This window comes from Eumetopias jubatus, unplaced genomic scaffold (assembly GCF_037043125.1).
Source record: "Eumetopias jubatus isolate StellerSeaLion01/CBP00866 unplaced genomic scaffold, mEumJub1_p1.0 scaffold_1, whole genome shotgun sequence".
NCBI classification, from domain to species: Eukaryota; Metazoa; Chordata; class Mammalia; order Carnivora; family Otariidae; genus Eumetopias; species Eumetopias jubatus.
Genome location: NW_028274807.1, coordinates 57267066 through 57283809, shown reverse-complemented (window position 1 = coordinate 57283809; position 16744 = coordinate 57267066). Strand labels below are relative to the sequence as shown.

The 16744-nt window shown below is 44.2% G+C and overlaps 1 protein-coding gene and 1 long non-coding RNA gene across 2 annotated transcripts in view; one reads left to right on the top strand and one right to left on the bottom strand.

The window, feature by feature from the left end:
* LOC114214698 (uncharacterized) overlaps nt 1-12808 on the top strand; it is a 32449-nt gene extending 19641 nt beyond the window's left edge. The window contains exon 3 of the long non-coding RNA XR_003610474.2: nt 11213-12808. This is a non-coding gene — a long non-coding RNA (uncharacterized LOC114214698). The remainder of the gene's footprint in view (nt 1-11212) is intronic.
* Nucleotides 1-16744, bottom strand: part of PLCXD2 (phosphatidylinositol specific phospholipase C X domain containing 2) — a 43406-nt gene that overhangs the window by 1956 nt on the left and 24706 nt on the right. The window contains exons 2-3 of the mRNA XM_028110484.2: nt 11192-11652; nt 5935-6176 (exon numbers count right to left, since the gene is read on the bottom strand). Coding sequence (XP_027966285.1) covers nt 5935-6176; nt 11192-11652 — 703 coding nt within the window. The remainder of the gene's footprint in view (nt 1-5934; nt 6177-11191; nt 11653-16744) is intronic.

Genomic DNA, 16744 nt, shown 5'->3' with positions numbered 1-16744 from the left:
CTTTTCCCAAAGAGGTTGTTCCATTATATAATCCCATCAACAAAGTGTAAGAGTCCTGGTTGCTTCAGAGCCTCTCCAAAATTTGGCACAGTCTTCTTAATTTTAGCCATTCTAGTGGGTATGTAAAGATATCTAAGTGTTTTAATTTGCATTCTTCTGATGACTAATAAGGCTGAGCCGTTTGTAATGTACTTATTGGCCATTTGTATGTCTGCTTCGGAAAGTACCTGCTCAATTTTTACCCATTCTTTTTTTTCTCTTTCTTTTAATTGTTGAGTTGTAGAAATTATTTATATATTCTAGACACTAGTCTTTTCTTGGATATGCTTTTTGATATTTTAACCTTGCTTATAGCTTGTCTACTAACTTTATTAATGGCATATTTTGGTGAGCTCAATTCCTTAAATTCTTTTTTTTTTTTTTATAATTTCTGTGATCTATCTAGGAAACTTTTGCTTAGTCCCAAGTCACAAAAATGTCTTCCTGTTTTCTTCTTTAAGCATATGGCTTTAGCTTTCCTGTTAGATCCAAAATCTATCTCAAGCTAATTTTTATATATGGTATGAAGCAGGAGGGGTGGGGTTCACTTCTCCCATATGGATATAGCATTCCAGAAGTATGAGTAGCTTCTTAATGGACCACTGCTTACTCAGTGGTCTCACAAACACAGTCGGTTGGTCACACTTTACAATTCAAGGATTTTCCATGTGATATCCAGAAATGTTTTGCCCGAAGCAGCTCATCATTTAGTGACATCAACAAATGACAACAATTTAATGTGATACCTTCTGTATTAGCAGGAAATGTAAATACCATGGAGGGTAGAGGCGAGGGCGAAGTGAAGTGTACTGCACAGTCTGGCATCCAGGGAGACGTTAAGGAAGACACAACCCATAGCTTATGATTTGGTTAAGGGATGAGATTTTTTTTTAAGATTTTATTTATTTATTTGAGAGACCGCGAGCAAGAGCAGGGGTGGGGAGGTGGGGAGCAGAGGCAGAGGGAGAAGCTGGCTCCCCGCCGAGCAGGGAGCCCGATGCAGGGCTCGATCCCAGAACCCTGGGATCATGACCTGAGCCAAAGGCAGACACTTAACCAACCGAATCACCCAGCCATCCTGGGACTGGAGACTTTTTAGGAAGGATTTGCTCCAGGGGGTCAAAAATAAAAACACTTTTATCTTGAGGGCCCCCTTTCTCTTCCTCTGGTGACGATCTCCTTGGTTGTCATCTTCTCTTTCCAAGCTGCCCCCCGCTTTGAGCATACACCCTGACCTCTCAATCTCCTAGATGACCCTGTCCAGGCCTTGCTAGCATTTCTTTGCCTCTTCTCACGAAAACAATGATCAGTCCTGGGGCACTCCTCTCACTCAGTGGACTCAAGAACTGGCCATGGGCTATAAAACGCATCTCATAAACCAATTTGCATTTTTATGTTAGTAGGTTAATTAGGATTTAATAAGCTGCCATCACAGGAGTAAGTCCATTTTTAACCGGGTCTCCCAAAGATTTAATAACCTCAATTTGACCTTAACTTATTCAATTTCTTCCTGCCTCAGTCTCTCCCCCTGTAAAATGGGCATAAAACTACTACTTATCTCATGTAGATTTTGGGGAGGGGGAATTAAATAAGGTAATATAGGTGAAGTGCTTAGCTTTGCCTGGGATATAGCAAGCACTATGTGAGTGTTTGGCACGAGAGAAGAAATCATACATGCTAGAGTGTAGGGTAGAGATAGCTGAAGGCCAAGAACGAAGTGCCACAAGTAGTCTTCCCTTGGCGATAGAGACCTGGAATACAGTGGCCCACAAGAAGGCCGCTATAGTCCTGAGCCTGACCCATTCAAGACTTCTTTTTCTTTTACTTTATTTTTTAAAGATTTATTTATTTTAGACACACACACACACACACACACACACGCACGCACACACAGACTGGGGGGCAGAGAGAATCTCAAGCAGACTCTGAGCTGAGCGCAGAGCCCCACTAGGGGCTCCATCCCACGACCTGAGATCACAACCCTAAGACGACAATGTGAGCCAAAACCAAGAGTCAGACACTCAACTGACTGCCACCTGGGTGCCCCAATACTTCTTTTTTAAAATCCACTAGCCAGGGGGCACCTGGGTAGTTCAGTCAGTAGAGCAATGATGACTCTTGATCTCAGGGTCATGAGTTCAAGCCCCACATTGGGTGCAGAGCTTTCTTAAAAGAAAAAAAAAAAAATCCCCTAGTCAGTGTTTAGGTATGAAATGTTGGCGCCATCTTCTGGTCATCATGGGGAAATGAGAACTAAAGGCTTGGTAGCAACTCCAGGGGATCCTTGGAGCCTGAGCAGAGAAATGTGGGAAAGGCATCCACCTGCGGTCTCCGGTGACAAAGAGCTCTATGTCAGCTTCAGGTTGCACGTATCAACCTTCCTCAAGGCAAGGATCAAATAACCAGGATTACGTACAAGGACAGGAAAATGTAGAACTCCCTGTGAGGAGAAGCCGCTTTATTTTCTTAACTCCTGGCCTTTAGCAAGGAGAGATGAGTGCAGACGGCTGAGCCAGATATTGCCAACAGGCCTGTGAAGCACCAGGTCCCATAAGCAGAGCAGTCGGTTTGAAACTTCCCTTTGCCTTTGAAGCCGACTGAGAAGCAGCCTGACCCTCTGTGTTCTTGGGTTTCTTTACAGACAGAGATGGCGTGCCTATTTTGTGCCAGTCACTGTGGTAGGCATTTTCATGCTAAGACTCTACAGTTTTGTGCAGTCATATTAATCCTTTAAGAGGCGGGAAAGAGACAGCTCAGAGAGCTCAGGAAATTTGACCAGGCCACCCTGTTAAGAGACTACATTGGTGTGCTAGGGCTGCCATAGAAAATGCCAGACTGGGTGACTTCAACAACAAAAATGTATTTTCTCACAGTTCTAAGACTGGGAGTCCAAGATCGAGATGTTGGCAGGTTTGGGTTCTTCTGAGGTTTCTCTCCTTGGCTGGTAGATGGCTGCCTTCTTGCTGTGTCCTCATGTCACCTTTTCTCTGAGCACACACAACCCTGGGGTCTCTTTGCATGTCCAAATTTCCTCCTTTTATAAGGACACCAGTCTGACTGGATTAGGGCCAACCCTAATGGCCTCATTTTAACTTAGTCACCTCTTTAAAGACCCAATCTCCAATGGCTACATCCTGAGATACTGGGGCCTAGGGCTTCAACATACGAATTTCCAGGGAACAGAATTCAGCCCATAACAGGGATCAGATCAGGCTTCAGTCTCAGGCTTCTGACTTCAGTCTGTGTCCCCTTCTATGGCTCCATGGTTGTTCCTTGAACTTAGGCAAATCTGTCCTGGAACTTAGGCAAATCTTGCTTTCATTTGATTTCAGTGGGAGGTTTCTAAGAATCTAGGGAAATCTACCATAGAAATTCAGTCAGAATGGCTCTTTTCCATGGCTTCCTTTCAGGGTGATGAACCAAAGCAAACAAGATCTTAGGTCCAAAGTTTCACCTAAGAGTTAGGTTAACTTCCTGCTGAAAAAAAAAAATCACCTCTACAACTGTGGGAAAATATACCTATCTGATCTTTTTCCTCTTGGTTAAGCTGGTAACCAGTGCTCAGGAACCAGTCTGAGAGTACCCCTTGTACTTCAGTTAGGACAGAGCTCTTGGGTGTTAGAAATGCTTCTCTCCTACGCTTGTTCAATTGCCCAGAGGAAACGACAGCCACTCATCCTGCTGGTGTTTGGGAACAAACTCTTGACTTTGTTTCTCCCTTCAGTGGATGTGGAGGCCTAGGAATGCATGCTGCATCCCTGTAATATTCTTGAGACCAGCAGAGTGGAGAGGCCCAAGTATCTCTCCAGCCTTGAGACATCCGCTTGCCACCAGCGAGGGCTCTGGCATGCTAGGATCCCTTCGCTTTGGGCACATGCCGCCATCATTATCACTAAGTGAAAGCTTTGTGCTTCCTTTACAGCCAGATTAAAGTTCTAGGAATTTACAGGTATGAAAAGCATTGTGACTTTGTGGGTTCACAGCTGTAACCAGGAAGATCTGACCAGATTCAGGGACCAGTAAGACAATTACAGGTCAGTGGAGCAGAAAGGAGCGGAGCGATGAAATACGCTATATTCAAGTCAGTGGTGAATATGGAAAAGGGCAACAGCACAACAGTCAGAAGTCCAGAGTTAGAGCATATTATTGACTCTTACCAGCTATGTGGGTCTGGGTCGCTTAACCTTACTGAGTCCCAGCTGAAATGGGGGCAATAATGCGCTCTAGACCTGGAGGCTGGCTTGATTTAAGAATCAAATGAAATCGTCTGCAAGAGGGTAATTTATATTCTAAATACAGTATACAGATATAACTTATCCTGATTTTTAAATACTCTCTCCTTTATTAGTACAACTCTCTGCACAGACTTTATTATGTTATTTTCATACTGCTTTACAGAAATGTACATGTTTATTTTTCCTGACTGACTTAAGTTCCATGAGGACAGACTCTATTGTTTCCCTTGTATCTTTAGACCTAGCTCCTCCTAAGTACTCAATCTTTTTTGTTGAATGAATGAATGAATAAGTGAATAATAATCTACAAGTTTGCCAACCACATGAGGAAAATGGTGTGTTACATGAACATAGAAAACAAGGAAGTTTGTCATTCTGGACCTTTCCGAGCTACAGCACTGCTTTATGACATTCTCTTTTCCAAGTTCAACATAAGTAATTCAGTCAGAACTGAGTCGAGCCCCACAGTAAGGGTTTCTGGTTTTGTTTATGGCCAAGATAAGCAGGAGTTTTCACCAGGAAATAAAAGTTCAGGTGCTTCTTGCTATCTGAACTCTTGCCAGATGCACTCCTGTTATCTGGAGTGATGCTATCCAAACTCAGAACCAGATAGGCAGAGACACATTTTTGGAAGAATCTTTCACTACCTAAATACTGGTACTTACCACCTGGAACTCAGGAACCGAAGCGAGTCCTGTAAATAGCCCTTGTTATCCGAACATATTCGTTTCCTCAGCTTGGATTGGGAGGATGCCCTGTTCTCCAAGTGTACTGATAATATTCCCTTTAGCCACATCGACAGGCATGCACACATATGTGTACAGATATGCAAGTCACGCTTTTTCTTGATGACATCTATCATTTGTGGTGTCCTTGATAAAGAATATCATCGAATATAAAATATCTGGAGCTTCTCCTGCCTAATGGTGCAGTCAGAATCCATTCTGCTCTGAGGAAGTGTGTTAAACTATGGTGCTGCAGGTACCATCCGAAGCTGCTTCTCAGGACTCAACATCGCTATGGAAGGGACAAACCTTTGCAGGTCACCTCTGAATCCCTAGCACCTGGCACAGCTCTTCTCATTTAATGCTTTTTAAATGAGTGAGTACTTGGGCCAGCTGAAAGGCGGGGGCAAGTATGGGATGTGATCACACACCAGAAGTGAACACACTGCCATTGGCTTAAAGCGCTTTGCCTGAGCATCAAAGTTCAGAGAATACTTACGGTCTACTAGATATTTTAACAAAGTATTTAGAGGCCCTTTGGCCACGTTTAATGCAAACCGCCTCAAATGCACAGCTTTTTCAAATATAAGGTTTTTTTGTTTTGTTATCCTAAAATCTTCAAACTATATGATTTTACTGCTGTTTATTCAGAAGAGAATCAAGATAAGTTTTCTTTAAAAAACAAATAGGGCACCTGGGTGGCTCAGTTGGTTAAGCGACTGCCTTCGGCTCAGGTCATGATCCTGGAGTCCCAGGATCGAGTCCCGCATCGGGCTCCCTGCTCAGCCGGGAATCTGCTTCTCCCTCTGACCCTCTTCCCTCTCATGTGCTCTCTCTCTCTTCTCACTCTCTCCCTCAAATAAATAAATAAAATCTTTAAAAAAAACAAAAAACAAACCATAAACCTTACTTGTGGGGTAGAAGCAAATTCTTACCTATGAACCAGAGTATTCTTGAGGCCACCAACCAGGCCTCGGGCAATGGTTTTCACTCTGGGGGTGAGAATCGCTTGAGAGACATGGAAGGAGCCGCGCGGGGCCCGCTCACTCAGAGTGGTCTCCAAGAAGAGGATGAGTTTGCTCACACTTGTGGTGTTTGCCCAGGGCGCTGGGATCTTCTTTCCAGGCCACAGGAAGGGGTATTGCTTGTAGAAGGGACAGTGATAGAAAATAAGAACCTGAAACATTCAAAACAGAAAAAGGAGAACAACTGATGAATTAGCTGAATGTTAATTCCTTGGCTTTGCCCTGATTGCTAGGATCAAAGGCAAACAAGTATAAGCATGTAGAAATTCAAGAATTTTATGTATATGTATATTTAGAGAAATCAGTAAGCAAAGATTTAAGCACTTGTGTATGTCTGAACTTGAAAATTCTTTATTTTTATCGTGAACACCTCTGCAAGTATGGTAAAATCCCAAACCCCTTCTCAGACTGCATTTTAAATGAATGTATAAAATAAAATAGGATTACAAAGGAAATCAATGAGACCAAAATATAGCTATCAATATATTATTAAATTTGTAATAAATGAGTGTACATGCTTCATAATAAATACATTAAATAAAAGTATTTTGTTTTAAGTCTAATAAGTTCCATCATTTTGAGTTAATGATGAGTAAATGGTATTTCAAATAACTGAAATGTGATATGGAAATACCTGTAATTTCTATGGTGACGAAATCACAGGTAGGGCCGATACTGTGGATATATGAATTTTCAGTTAGACGTGAGAGGTAATAAATATGTAGATTTTTCCCATCCAAATTCACAGACTGCTTCAATCCTACCCATGCCCCTCCCCTTGGGGAGAGCCCTGTGGCTCCCTGGGGCTCAGAGTTGTCTACATGGTATGAGTCCTACGCTCAGGAGACTGACGCTCCTGGGTTTGAGACCAACACCTTGCACTAATCTGGGAGTACCCTGAGTTTCAATCACGCGAGCCAAGCTGACTGAATGAATAACCCTTCCTAGGAGGGGGTGGGAGGGCGCTACTCCAGGCAGGGCAGACTTCCAGAAGGCGATGGGTCTCCAGTGGGACCTCTCGGGGCTGGTGGTGATTTTGAAAATAATTAGTAAGCCATAGCCACAGCATTAATTAGTTTCTGACAGGCAGCCGAGGGATGGGGAGTTGCTATTTTGATTGTCCCAATTCAGGGCTCTGCTGCTTCGGTTTCTAGAAGTAGTATACTTTCCCTGCTTCCAAGCACCAGTAATCTCTTCCTGAAGGAATGTCCAGCGTGTTTACACTCCCTGGACTGCAATCCTCAGATAGCTGGCCTGAGAGCATAATGCTCCAGGCACCTGAGGAGCAGGGCTCTGAATGTGTGTCTGGTCTCCAGTGTGTTGCGCTCATGACTAAGGTGCATGACAAACTGCTCCTGCGGGCCCGGAGCTTGGGCGCGTCAGGCTGGATGCACCCAACAGGTAAATAGTTATCTTGTTGTTTTTAATGGTGTTGAGTAATGTCTGACTGACTGCTAAGGATGCCCGTGGTAAACACGTGTGTTAATGAGGTTAATCACAGGCTCAGAGTAAGCAGATTGTCGGGGAGATTGGGAGGATTCCCTGCCGGCGGGGTAATTGGCTAGCTGGGAGCCCGGGGTCTCCTGCCTCCGAAAGGGAGGCAAGCTGTCTTGTGGAATGGACGGTGGCAGAGGCGGGAGGCTGTGTGATCCTTCCCTGTCAGGGCAGGCTTTCAGAGCTGCTGGGGCCCCGAGCAGTGGCAGTGCTGTTCTTTACTCTGCCCTAGAAAAGGTGCAAATAGGACACATTGTACAAAAGGGGCTCTAGGCCTTTCCTCAAGCGCCTGCGCAGTCTGACCATAAGGGTTAGAAGGAGAATTTCTGGTCACACGAGGATGTTGGTCCAGCAAACCAACTGTTATTCCATGGGATTCTAGGGGCAGTCACTCTTGCCCTAGGGCCTGTGTTTTGCACCTGCCCTACCTCACTCTGCTATATTTTTCTCTGAAATTCAACTCTCCCCTCCAGCTCAGCAATTTATGTTCAGTTTCTCTCTGGAGACTCAGATTTGAAATCTACTTTCTTTTGAAAATTATTCCTCGACTGACTTCCTCTTATTCTGATGGGTCCTTTCCTGGGGGCTCCTGGACTATAGATTTATGCTATGTGCTATTTTTCAACTGATTGCTTACAAACCCCTTCCTTCATATAGTACATTTGAGGCAGTTTTATCTTGCAGTTGTGTAGGGGTTGTTTTGTATTTTATGAGTGTTATGGACTCCTCCCTTCTCATTAAGATTCAAAACACTGCCAAACCGTAGATGAAATCTTCTAATTCATTGTACCTCCAAACCCATAACTGCGATGCACAACTGTCGGTGAGCTGTGATGTAATTGTTGAGTAAATGAAATTTGACTGAATGGTAGTACACTTCTTGCTATGAAACTGTAGTGATAAAATACTCAGGGGGTTCCACGCAAGGCAGCTCATTACATAATGAATATTTAAAGTGTAACCACCAGGAGGGCCCTGCCCCCAGCAGGGGGTAGATCACTGATGACTGTGAGGTCTGTTTAGCTTTTAAGAAGAGACATGGTAGGGAAAACTTGGGGAAAGCAAGAAGAGCAAATGGATGACACTCCCTTTTTCTGACAGGTCATCACAGTGTCTTTCCTTCATAATTTTCAGAGTAGCTGTAGTTGGAAGACACAGATCAGTCCATACTTAAAAACAAGGATAGCTCATCACTCTGCTGCTAGAAATTCACTGTCCCCCCTCATCATTATTCCTGAAGACACCTGTTACTCCTGCAGACTTCCGAACAATTTGGTATGCACTGTGGCAAGTCCATTCAGGACACTATCTGTGCGCAAAATTATAAAACTGTATTTATAACAGATATCTGATTGTCAAACTTAGCTGTACTGAGATTTAACCTTACCTGAATCGCACATTCAAAAGCCCTCTTACAGATCTCCAGCCCTTTATTCCGTTCTGTGAAACCTCTGAGACCCTCTGATAATAAGGGCTCACGAACAAGGAGAAGGTGTTTTTATTAGCATAATCTCTGCTCCTAGTTGTGAAAACCACCAAGATGAGGGGACAGCCCTGGGGTAGCATCAGAAGCTGTGGGAGCTCTACGGAGCCAAACAGCCTATGACTCAATTTGGCTCTTGCCACTCACTAGGAATGTTCTCTCGGGTAAGTCGCTTCGTCTCTCCATGCCTCAGTTTACTCATTGGTAAAATGAGGATAATAACAAAACACCTATCTCATAGTGTTGTGGAGAGGATTAAATGTGCTAATCCGGGTACCTAACACAGTGTAAAGGCTCAGTAAAGGTTAGCTGTTAAGGTGCCCTTGTTATTACTATTATCTCATATTGTAAGAGAGACTCCACTGAGAAAAAAAAATCTCCAAATTAGACCTGTGAGTCTGAAAAGATATCAATCCAGGTTAGGGGCAGAGGTGTGATAAATATTTGGCAAAACATCATTTACAAAGTTTTAGTGAGGAAAAGTGGCTTAAATTTTAACAGATACCGACAGCTAACTCGTTAGCCTCTGTGGTGTCAAAGGCATTAGCCCTTTCAGAGGTGTGCAAAACCACCTGGGGTTTCCAGTTACTCAGGCCAAACCTGGGAGTCATCCCTGGAGCCGGTTTCTTTTATGCCCCGAATCCCATCCATTGGAAAACCCCGTTGGCTCTAAGTTCTGATAGATCCCACATCGGACCACTTTTCCCACTAGTACTCCTCACTGGCTCCCCTCCTTTCCCTGCCCTCCTCCCCTGCTTTCTTCCTAGCAGCCAAGGATATCCTATGACCGTGTAATTCAGGACACAGCACCGCGTACTCAGAACCCTCCCAGAACCTTCCTCGCTCAGAGTGAAAGCCTGAGTTCCCACCGCATCACCCATGACCTCTGACCTCCTCCCGCCGCTCTGCTCTCCAGCCCCACGGCCCCTGCTTCGGCTCAAACAGAACCAGGCACTGGCGGGTTCCTCAGCTGGGAAAGCTCTTCCCCAACAGCCACACGATTTACTCCATTAACTCCTTCGAACGTCTACCCTCATCAACCTATTTAAAACTGAGACCAACCCTCCGACCCAAAGAACGCTGGTTCTTCCTAACCACGCTTACCTTTCTGTTTTCATCGCTCATATCACTTTCTAGCATTTTATGTATCGTATTTATTATGGCAATTATCTATGATCTATTTCTTAGACCTGAATGAAAGCTCCATGAAGGCAAGGATCTTTGTTTTATTTACTAATTTATCCCAAGTGCTTGGACCGGTGCTTGACACACACTTGGTGCTCAATGAATATTTGCAAGTGAATAATCTTTAATTGATTTTTAATTGAAAGCTCTTCCCCAAGTTCAAAAATAGATGCCTCTTTAAGATGCTTTGGTTAATGTATCTTTGAGTAAGTGAGCAACTATGAATAAAAAAAGGGACTTGCTTTCTTTCTTTTTTTAAAGCGAGTCTAAATTGGAGGCTGACCTTTCCTGAAGCTCCCCTCTCCCACAGTCTTTCATCCTGTGGGATCAGAGCAGCATGTATCTGAGGCCCATGTTCCTTTTCTTGAGTATATCCCTCAAGGCCTCCGTTTGGGGGCTCTTCTAAGCTTAGGGGACCTGGAAATGCTCTCCGGCCTGGATCCTCCTTCAATCTCTCAGGCCAGGCCCCCAAATCTGTTAAGATTTAAAATGTTAACACCTCTGAGATGAATCACTTACATGCTTTTGTCAGCCCCTGCAGGGATTATCTGACATTGAGTTCAAGGCAGGATGGGCCCACCTATCCCTGAGGGGAAGTAGGAGCCTGAGAAAGGATTCTATGGGAGATCAGAAAAAAATGGCAATCACCAACTGGTCCAATTTCACAAAGTTGCCTTGGGCTGGTTCTGGCCAGGCCACTCCAAGTCAATTCAGATGCTTCCAACAGGCTGCCCAACCAATTGTAACTATTCGGCAGGTGTTAATCCCAGTTCACCGGTGCCCAGGAACTGGTGTGCATATCCTAGAGTCTGAAGCTATCCAAGAGCCCAGGACTCAGGTGTGTCTGTTTAACACTCCAAATAATCTTTGCCTTCTAGCCTAAGAGCCCTGCGGTGAGCTGCAAGGAGCTTCCAGCCGCTGAGACAGAAAAGGTGGCAGAGTTCCGTTGTTGCCCTTGCCCTTGCCCTTGCCCTTGCCCTTGTAAGCGGGTCTGTCTCCTCTCACCTGGCACTTCTTCTCCCACAGGGCTCGCAGCGTCATGCTCTCCACACGGCAGGCGGAGCACAGCTTGTTTCCAAAGGCCTCCTGGATCCGGAGAACCAGGCGTTTGTGGTGGGCCTCATCCATGGCGTAGAAGTGGTTGAAATCTAGGAAGACAATCTCTTGGGGGTGTTGGGTGAGAAATGAGTCAATCTCCATCAGCCCGTCCCAGACCTTGATGCCAAAAAGTCCGTGAATGAAGTAGATCTCCTGGTCGGCATCCCCGGGTTTGGAAGACACACGCAGGTCGAAGTAGCGGATGCCAGCTTCCAGTTGCTCCCGGAACGTCAGGTTCTGCGTCACAGACCATTTTTTCATGAGCTTCTTCACCAAGGAGATCCTGGCCAGGCGTTTGATGGCTGCAGTTTGGTCGGGCCCCACTGGGGACTTCTCATCTACCCAGTAGCTGAACGAATCATGGGAGCCTGTGCGGAGCAACAAACATGGGGAAAGCAGGTGAGACTGGCGCTGGGAAGGATAAACCCGCCCATCAGGAAGCAGCAAACAATTAGCAAATATACACACGAAAATGTCAGCGAATTCTTGAAAAAGTTTTCAAACTCGCTAGACTAGAAAGAAGCGCAAATAAAAGTAATGTGGTCTTATTAGCAGCTCAGTAAGTCTGGAATACAGCTCTAATTCTCACATATGACTAGTGTAAGGTGAATTAATAAATACCCTTTTGGAAAGCTCCTTAGAAACGGGTTTGGAAAGAGGAGCTTTAAAATATTCATACCACTTGATCTAGTGATTTCATTTCACGGAAAGCTCTTCTGAGGAAATACATTAATGGTGGGAAAACAAAGATGTTTGCTGAAGAATATTCATAAGAAGACAACCTGGAGGTTGCCTAAGTGCCTCTTACGGGAGAACACTTGATGCCACCATATCCGCTTTATTCGTGCAGTCGAATTCTGGGACAGGCATTTACGTTCTAGGAAAGGCAGATTTAAAAAAAAAACAAACACTGCTATTTTGTATACTATTTTTTATGCTATTGTACAAACACTATTTTACTATCGTGAAAACCTGAGTCAGTTGGAATGACTTCTTGACAAGTCAGGTCATCATTTTTAAAAGCCCAACACAGCTTACACAGATGGCCTTCTTTCTGGACACATATCTTAATAAGCCAAATCTGCTCTTAAATGGGCAAATGTACATTCCTTTCCTCCGCCTGAAAGAAAAGAAGGTAGTTATCCACCCAGACACTGAGATGATCTTATTGTTACGAAGTCTGAGAGACCACAAGAGACACAGTTCTAACTATGGTGAGAAAAACACTTCAGTAGTTACTCAAGGTGAAAATGATCTTTAACAAGTATCTTTCACCAGTCATTGGTTTCTATGTAGCGGCACCCATTATCACGTGCTTAGCTCTGGGACTGACTCTGACCCTGGGGATCCCGCATAAATCGAGGAGGAAACTGCCCTTCTTCTGACCCTACCAGCTTCGTTCTTAACCATTACTGCCCATTTTAGAACCAAATTTTTAATTCATACTAGCTGGCTATTATCTATTCTTTTGACCCAATTTTAAATACATATTATTTCCATGTTCTTTAAAATAAATCCGTCTGGGATGGCTTTACTATCTTATCTTCTCAGAAATAAAGCAAAAGAAGAAAAAAAGAAGGCGACCAGTGATGTTTTGTTTGTAGTCTCTAGAACATGGAGGATACTTAGTAACTATGAAGAAAAAGCATATTTATTAATCCTTAGGCAAAGTCAATTCTGCACGCGAGAAAATTACTAGCATATTTCAGGTAAAAAAAAAAAATTGCCATTACTAATAGAAATGTGGAGCAAATCCCCCTGGATTTTCCGTATTTGTTGTCTCTGTTAATGAGACTCAGAGGATACTTGCCTAATGCTCTGCTTCCTTTGGCTTGTACAGAAATGGGAAATCTTTCTACCTCCTCATTGAGAGACTTATTATGAACAGCCAGTTCTCTCTTCTTTTTAAATTATCCTAGCAGCCCAGCTGTTCAGGATGGAGTGTGTGATAAAGTGCACCCAAGGCCCACGTTGAATTTAATTCTTCCCTGGGTCTCAGGGAATAGCCATTATCCAGGCATGGAGAAGAGACAATCCCCTCTGGTATTTTCTTGTTGGTGCCGAGCCCAGTCTCATCTCCGGAGGGAGATGTGCTAACAACCTCCCAAGCTCTTCTCCATGCCCCAGGGCTGTGCAGCAATGTGACAGCGATGGGGCCCCAGGGACCATTTCTGGATACACAGGGGCAGGCGTGGTGCCCAGCCATCCCCCAGAAGAGGGAGGTTGTGCCCATTCCCGAGGAACACTCAGTCTCTGCCTCTCCGTTTCCTTCTCTGCTTCCTCTTTTCCTTTCTGATGTCCTGTGTCCAGTGCCACCACCTTGACAGGAAAGGACAGGACAATGGAGCCGATTGTTTGCAGAATGTTTTACAGCATTGTCCTACCCAGGCCTACCTACAGCAGTCAAAGCCTACTTAACGTTACTTGTTAACCACTATCAGTATTTTTGCTTTTCTACCTTTTTTTTTTTTTCTTTTTCTGGGAAGCTTTTGCCTCATACAGAGTGAGTGAAGTGACATTCAGGCCTGAGTGCCTGAGTGCATTTAACTCTTTCTTTTTCCCAAAACGTGGGATAAAAATGCCCTCCCTTCTCCTGCACATAATTACAAATTATGCAATCTGCTAATAGTACATATACAAAGAAAATCCTAGTATTTTCCAGCCCAAATTCATTAGCAAAATTTCTTCTTCTCCCTAGAGTCGATGGAAGTTATTTTACTTTTTAAGACTGTAGATAGTGAGAGCTACCTCTCCCCTCCGCCCTGGGATGCATGCATTACATTCATGCATTCCACCAGAGGAGGAGGGAAAACCTCTTAACTGGCCCTTGCCCTATTTCTGTGAGAATTGCTGCGTGGGAGTCAGGGAGGACAGCTCCATGAGCTGCTCCCGCCGATGAGTTTTATGATAAGGATTGAAGAAGTTTAGGACCTCATTCTGCTGTGCTTTCTGCCACGGAAATATTTTTGCTGCTTCCTTATTTTTGCTTTACCACCTGGCAGTATCTATGCGTCTTCACTCACCCCTCTCTGTGGCTCCTTTATCTCTAAAATAGATTTAACAGGTGCCCTTTCACTGAAGAACCAGACAAAACACCTTCCCTCACATGTCTTAGCCCTTCCAGCCACTGTGTCTTCCCTTTCTTCCTCACCCTCAAACTCTTCAAAGGTAGCGCAGCCCTGCTTTGCCTCTTATGCTCTACCCCCTCCTTCCCACCCGAGGCCGCCTCCTAGCCTATGGCTCCTCCAGATCCTTATAACCTTTCAACTGACAACTCCTAATGGCTTAATTTTTCTGAGTTTCTCTGAGGGTTTGCTAAGTCAGCTTTTTCTTCTGGAACCTTCCATCCCCTTGTGTTCTGTGATACATACTTCTAGACATTCCTATCCTTCTGCTAACCTCTCCCCCTGTCTCCTTTGCTGGCTCCTCTTCTTCCTTGCCCCCAAATTTAAATATTTCCCAAGGATCTGTTCTCTATTTGCTTCCTTTTCCCCCTTCCAGAGATTTCATCTGCTCCCCAGGTTTACCGTAGCACCTTCATGCGGATGACACCAAAAGCTTCACTTCAAGCTCAGACTCCTCTAAGTTCCAGATTTGTTTTCAACTTCCTGCTGAGGTCTCCCACCTTGATGACCTGCTCACACAGCAGATTACAGATTTCCCAGAGTCCACCTACTCATGCTGTCCCTCTTACCTACCCCACAAAGTGACTCTTCTGAATTCCTGCCAATCGTGCAGTGACTTGAACTTGAAAGCTTGGATTCTCTTTACATTCTGCCCCCCTTCCCCCACCCATACTCTTCATCCACCCAGTTACCAAAATTTTGCATTTGAGTTTTGCAACATTTATCAAACCTGTCTCTTCCTCTAACCTTCAGCCGACACCCCCCTGTTCATATGTTCATTATCTGTCATATAATCAGGACCAAAAGGACCCTACTGTAATCCCTTTCACTCCAGCTTCTCTCCAATTTGTTCATATTCGAAAGTTAATCATTTCAAGATACAGTGCTAATTATGTCATTTTTTTCATCCTTCCTCCCTCCCAGATCAGGTTCCAACGCTGAGCACTGGTGTTCAGAACTCTTCAATATGGCCCCAGTGTGTTATTTTAGACTCATCTCTCACCAGGTCTCCACACAAAGCCTGGCATCTGTTGGTGTGCAGGACACACTGGTAGGCAGGCCTCCTCCTGGATTTTGTTCACTTCTTCAGCTGAACTTAACTTTCCATAAAGTATTCTCTCACCCTAACCCTGTCTACAACTTCTCCCCAGCATTTACAGCCCATATTGGGCAAATTGCTTACCCTACATCTATTTCCTCATCTGTGAAATGGGCCTAATAGTGTCTCTTGTCACAAAACCAGTGTTCAAGGTGCTTAGGACAATGCCGACATGTAGGAAGTGCTGAACTATGGTTTTTGTTATTATGAGCCATTCTCTGTGAGTTGGAAACTAGAATGAGGAGGGGTCATTAATTGGGACTCCTGACCTTAAATATTTAGGGTCTGGAAGATTTTCTTTTCTGCACTTCAAGTACTCTCCCTCTTCATCTACTGGTTGACAGGGAGATGGTAGCTTAGCCTTTACTTTGTTGACAGTAGCTGCCACTCACTCTCTTGGTCGCAGCCTAAGCTTTGTCATCATCCACTTCCAAAATCTTAAAATTTGATATCCTGATCACAACTTACTTTTCTTCTGCCTCACTGTGACTTGACTTCTATTTCCCCCCAGCCTGAGAGCCCAGGATTGGCTCTACTTCTCCTCCAGCTATAACCAAGGTTGTTAATTGCCACTTTCATCTGCAGAATTATTAATTAGAACAATTTGAAAGCTGTTAGGATCACAGTGGAGGCACATTTTCTGTCTATACACGCAGATCATGTGCACATTCCAAAATGGACATGGAAATATTAACATGATATTTTCTAACATACTTTTTGACTCTCAACAAATGTTTTTCTTGTTTTCTCCAATATTTCTCATTTATAGAGTGGACTCAATAAGGTTTTAGGGACTAATAGACATCAAATATTAGATGACTGTTTTCAGACTCTGGGAAGGGAATTTTGTTGTCATCTCAAGAACAGTCCATACAGAGCAGGAAGTATGGCCACACAAGCTCCTCTTTCATGTTCTACACTCAATGGATAGCCAGCATCCCTAATTTTAGCCCTACAAGGGTGAGGGCTTTTCCTCCAATTTCTGGAAGCTTATTTTTCTGCAATCCTTTCATTTTCACAATTACTACTGTTTCCCTTCCTCCTCCTTATATAGTCAACAGGCATTGCAAACGTTTCCTTTTCCTCTTTTTAGGTGTACAAAACCCTCGATAATATGTGAGAAAGCACTTTGTAATCTGAAGCAGTGATTCTCAATCTTGAGTGCACATCAGAAACCTCTCGGGGAGCTTTTAAAACCACCAGTGCCCAAGACCCCAGCCAAGCCCAGAGAGTCAG